The 3,213-nt window shown below is 47.1% G+C and overlaps 1 protein-coding gene across 1 annotated transcript; it reads right to left on the minus strand.

The window, feature by feature from the left end:
* Positions 1–18: 18 nt before the first annotated feature.
* LOC121964719 (putative mediator of RNA polymerase II transcription subunit 26) lies at positions 19–786 on the minus strand (the record flags this gene model as incomplete). Its single annotated transcript, XM_042514917.1, has 2 exons — positions 621–786; positions 19–518 (listed from the first exon to the last, which is right to left on the minus strand). Coding segments are annotated over exons 1-2 (635 nt in total), but the record flags the coding sequence as incomplete, so codon positions are not given.
* Between the last annotated feature and the right edge of the window lie 2,427 nt (positions 787–3,213).

Genomic DNA, 3,213 nt, shown 5'->3' on the forward strand with positions numbered 1-3,213 from the left:
TGTTAGCCTGTTAGCTACCTGTTAGCGGTCAGAGCTTCCAGCTGGCGGTGGAGGTTCTCTGCGGTTCTCGCTCTCAGCTGAGCCTCCAGGTTCTCTTCCAGAACTTTCTTCTGTCTCTGAACTTGACGGAGAACCAGACCCGCCTCCTCTAACACAGACCCAACCACAGGCCGCCTCTGGACCATGCACTGGGGCTGCTGGGTGAACTGGGTTTGATGGGTTGGGCTTTGTTGGGACTGGTTTTGTTGTGGCTCAGTTTGTTGGTACTGGGAATGGGACAGGGACTGTGAACGGTTTGGAGAAGACTGGGACTGCTGGGATTTGGGTTGTTTGGACTGGAAATGATGCTGATGGTCTGAGGATTGTACGGACTGGAAATGGTTTGGAGAGGACTGGGAATGTTGGGAGTGAGATTCTTGGGATTTGGACTGCTGGGACTGGTTTTGTTGGGACTGGTTTTGCTGGTCCTGGTGTGGTTTTGGTTCAGGAGGTCTGGTGATTTTCAGGGACTCTTCTGGCTGTTGGACCACAGGAAGTCATTCAGACATCAACAAACAAACAAACAAAAACTGGCTCTGTGTTTAGTGCGAGCGCTGCGCTGTTGTTCTCTCCTGACTGACCGTCAGCAGCGTCTTCATGTCCGTCCTCAAACGTCCCGGCTCCCTCAGCGTCTCATTGGCTCGTCTCCCCACTGATGCCTGGCTGCGACTGGTCGAAGACCGCCGGGGACTTCCTGTAGCTGGCTGGGTTACCATGGAGACACCGGGAGCTCCTCTGTGATGCCCGACGTCTCTGAATAATGAAAGAGGGAGAGGAGACGCTCATTCATCCTCTGTACACACACATACACACACACACACACACACACACACACACACACACACACAGACACACACACACACACACACACACACAGCTGCTGCAGACTGTCTCCATCTCTGCTGCTGTTGCCAGGCAACACATCAGTAGTTTCCCACGGTGATAGGGAGCAGGGATGCTGAAGCTTCATACTCAGACAGGAGGAGGAGCAGGATGATGAGCAGGAGGGAGAGGAGGAAAAGAAGCAGGTGGGAGAGGAGGAGGAGCACTTGTTTGTCAGAGAGAGTAGTATTTATATATCTTTTTCAGTACATTGTGCTGCTGATATTAATATATCTTTACTGAACTGTTTTATAAGTGATGCTTTTCTTCAATTAACACTCATGTCAATAAAGCTATTTGAATTAAAAGAACAAAACTGGAAGGAAACATGGGGGGGGCTGCTGGGAGTGAGACAGTGCTGACATCATCGTCTCTAAATGAAGTACACACACACACACACACACACACTAAAGACATGCCATTGTGTTTTCTTTGTTTCCTCAATAAATGATGTTTCCAGCTGGTTACCATAGCAACCACAGCATCCCTGCAAACCTACGGCAACAGAGACGAGACTGCAGTGATGGACAGAGAGAGACAGAGACACACAGAGAGACTGACAGAGGGACAGACAGACAGAGAGAGAGACAGAGAGACAGAGACACACAGAGAGACAGAGGGACACAGAGACAGAGGGACACAGACAGAGAAACAGACAGAGAGACAGACAGAGGGACACACAGACAGACAGAGAAACAGACAGAGAGACAGACAGCGGGATAGACAGACAGATTTTTGGGGACAGAGTGGTCGTCTCTTGGCTGTGAGACAGCTTGTAAACAGCAGCAGACCATCAGATCCGAACATATATGTCTGTAGCAGCTGACCAGACCAGACCAGACCAGACCAGACCAGACCAGATCGGACCGGACCAGATCGGACCGGACCGGACCAGACCATTCAACATCCTTTTACACGTCAGTTCATTGACTGGTTTGACTCTCTCTCTCTCTCTCTCTCTCTCTCTCTCTCTCTCTCTCTCACACACACACACACACACACACACACAGAGTGGCATCTCCTTGGAAACCACCATGGAGTCCCCACAGTGTGCAGTGTGCGTGTGTGTGTGTGTGTGTGCGTGTGCATGCACATTAGCATGCACACTGTGAGCTGCAGCTCTGAGCCAAGGGCACCTTAACCATCACTGTCCCCACACACACACACACACACACACACACACACACACACACACACACACACCTGGACTGTGTGTGTGTGTGTGTGTGTGTGTGTGTGTGTTGCTCCAAGAAAAAAAATCTGCAATGCAGCAAGAAACCAAAACTACTCTGAGGACTCGCAGTACTACTGATAATACTGCTTTGGTTTCTAGTACTTGTACCTATAGTACCTAGAGCAGGTGCTGAGGGTCTGAGGACAGAGGGACATCGTCTGCTGTAAACCGTGTTTTATAAATGAAACTGACTTGACTTGTAATACAAATTTCATTACTACTATTACTATATTACTCTAATACTGTATCACTCTATTACTATTTTACTCATATTATTTTCTGACAGACTTTAACCAACACTGTGCTGCTGCCCATACAAATACTACTGTACAAGTACTACAGATAGTACTACTACTCGTTTTTGTTTTTTTGTTTGTTTGTGTTTTTCAGTGAATCTCCAGCTGCAGAAGTTTCACATTAAAAGTCTCTCAGGATGGAGAGATCACTTCCTGTTTCACGTCCATAAATAAATGGACACTTGACTGCAGCTGGGATCAACCAATCAGAGACATCGTCATCAGAGGAAACAAACATCAAAGTGACAGATGATCACATTTACCCACAATTCAACACGCTGCGTGGAAACCTTCAGAATAAAGGTGGGCGGCATGTGTTGAGTCATAAAGAAAAGTCAGATGTGCGTGAAAAGGATCAAACCAACGAAATTTATTACAACTGACTGAGCTCCAAGGCACGTTACAAGACCAACTGTTTCATCACGTTCACCGTCTGTCACTGCAGAAAAGACCAAAGACACAGACGCCTCATCCCGCCGCCGCCGCCGCCGAACGCACGAGAAAAACAACTCAACTTTATTGCACCAAGAAAATTTAAATATGAAAACTTTTAAATGAAAAAATTCACAAAAATGTAATCAAAAAGTCAAAAGATTCTCAAAAATTCAAATAAATATTGTATAAAAATAAAAACAGTTTTTACAGAAACACGATGAATAGACAATGAAGAGCGAGAGCCGTCACACCTCCATCGATGTTCACACCTCCGACCTCTGTCACTGTTCACACCTCCAACCTCCGTCACTGTTCACACCTCCAACC

The sequence above is a fragment of the Plectropomus leopardus genome, unplaced genomic scaffold (genome assembly GCF_008729295.1).
Source record: "Plectropomus leopardus isolate mb unplaced genomic scaffold, YSFRI_Pleo_2.0 unplaced_scaffold1690, whole genome shotgun sequence".
Lineage (NCBI taxonomy): Eukaryota > Metazoa > Chordata > Actinopteri > Perciformes > Serranidae > Plectropomus > Plectropomus leopardus.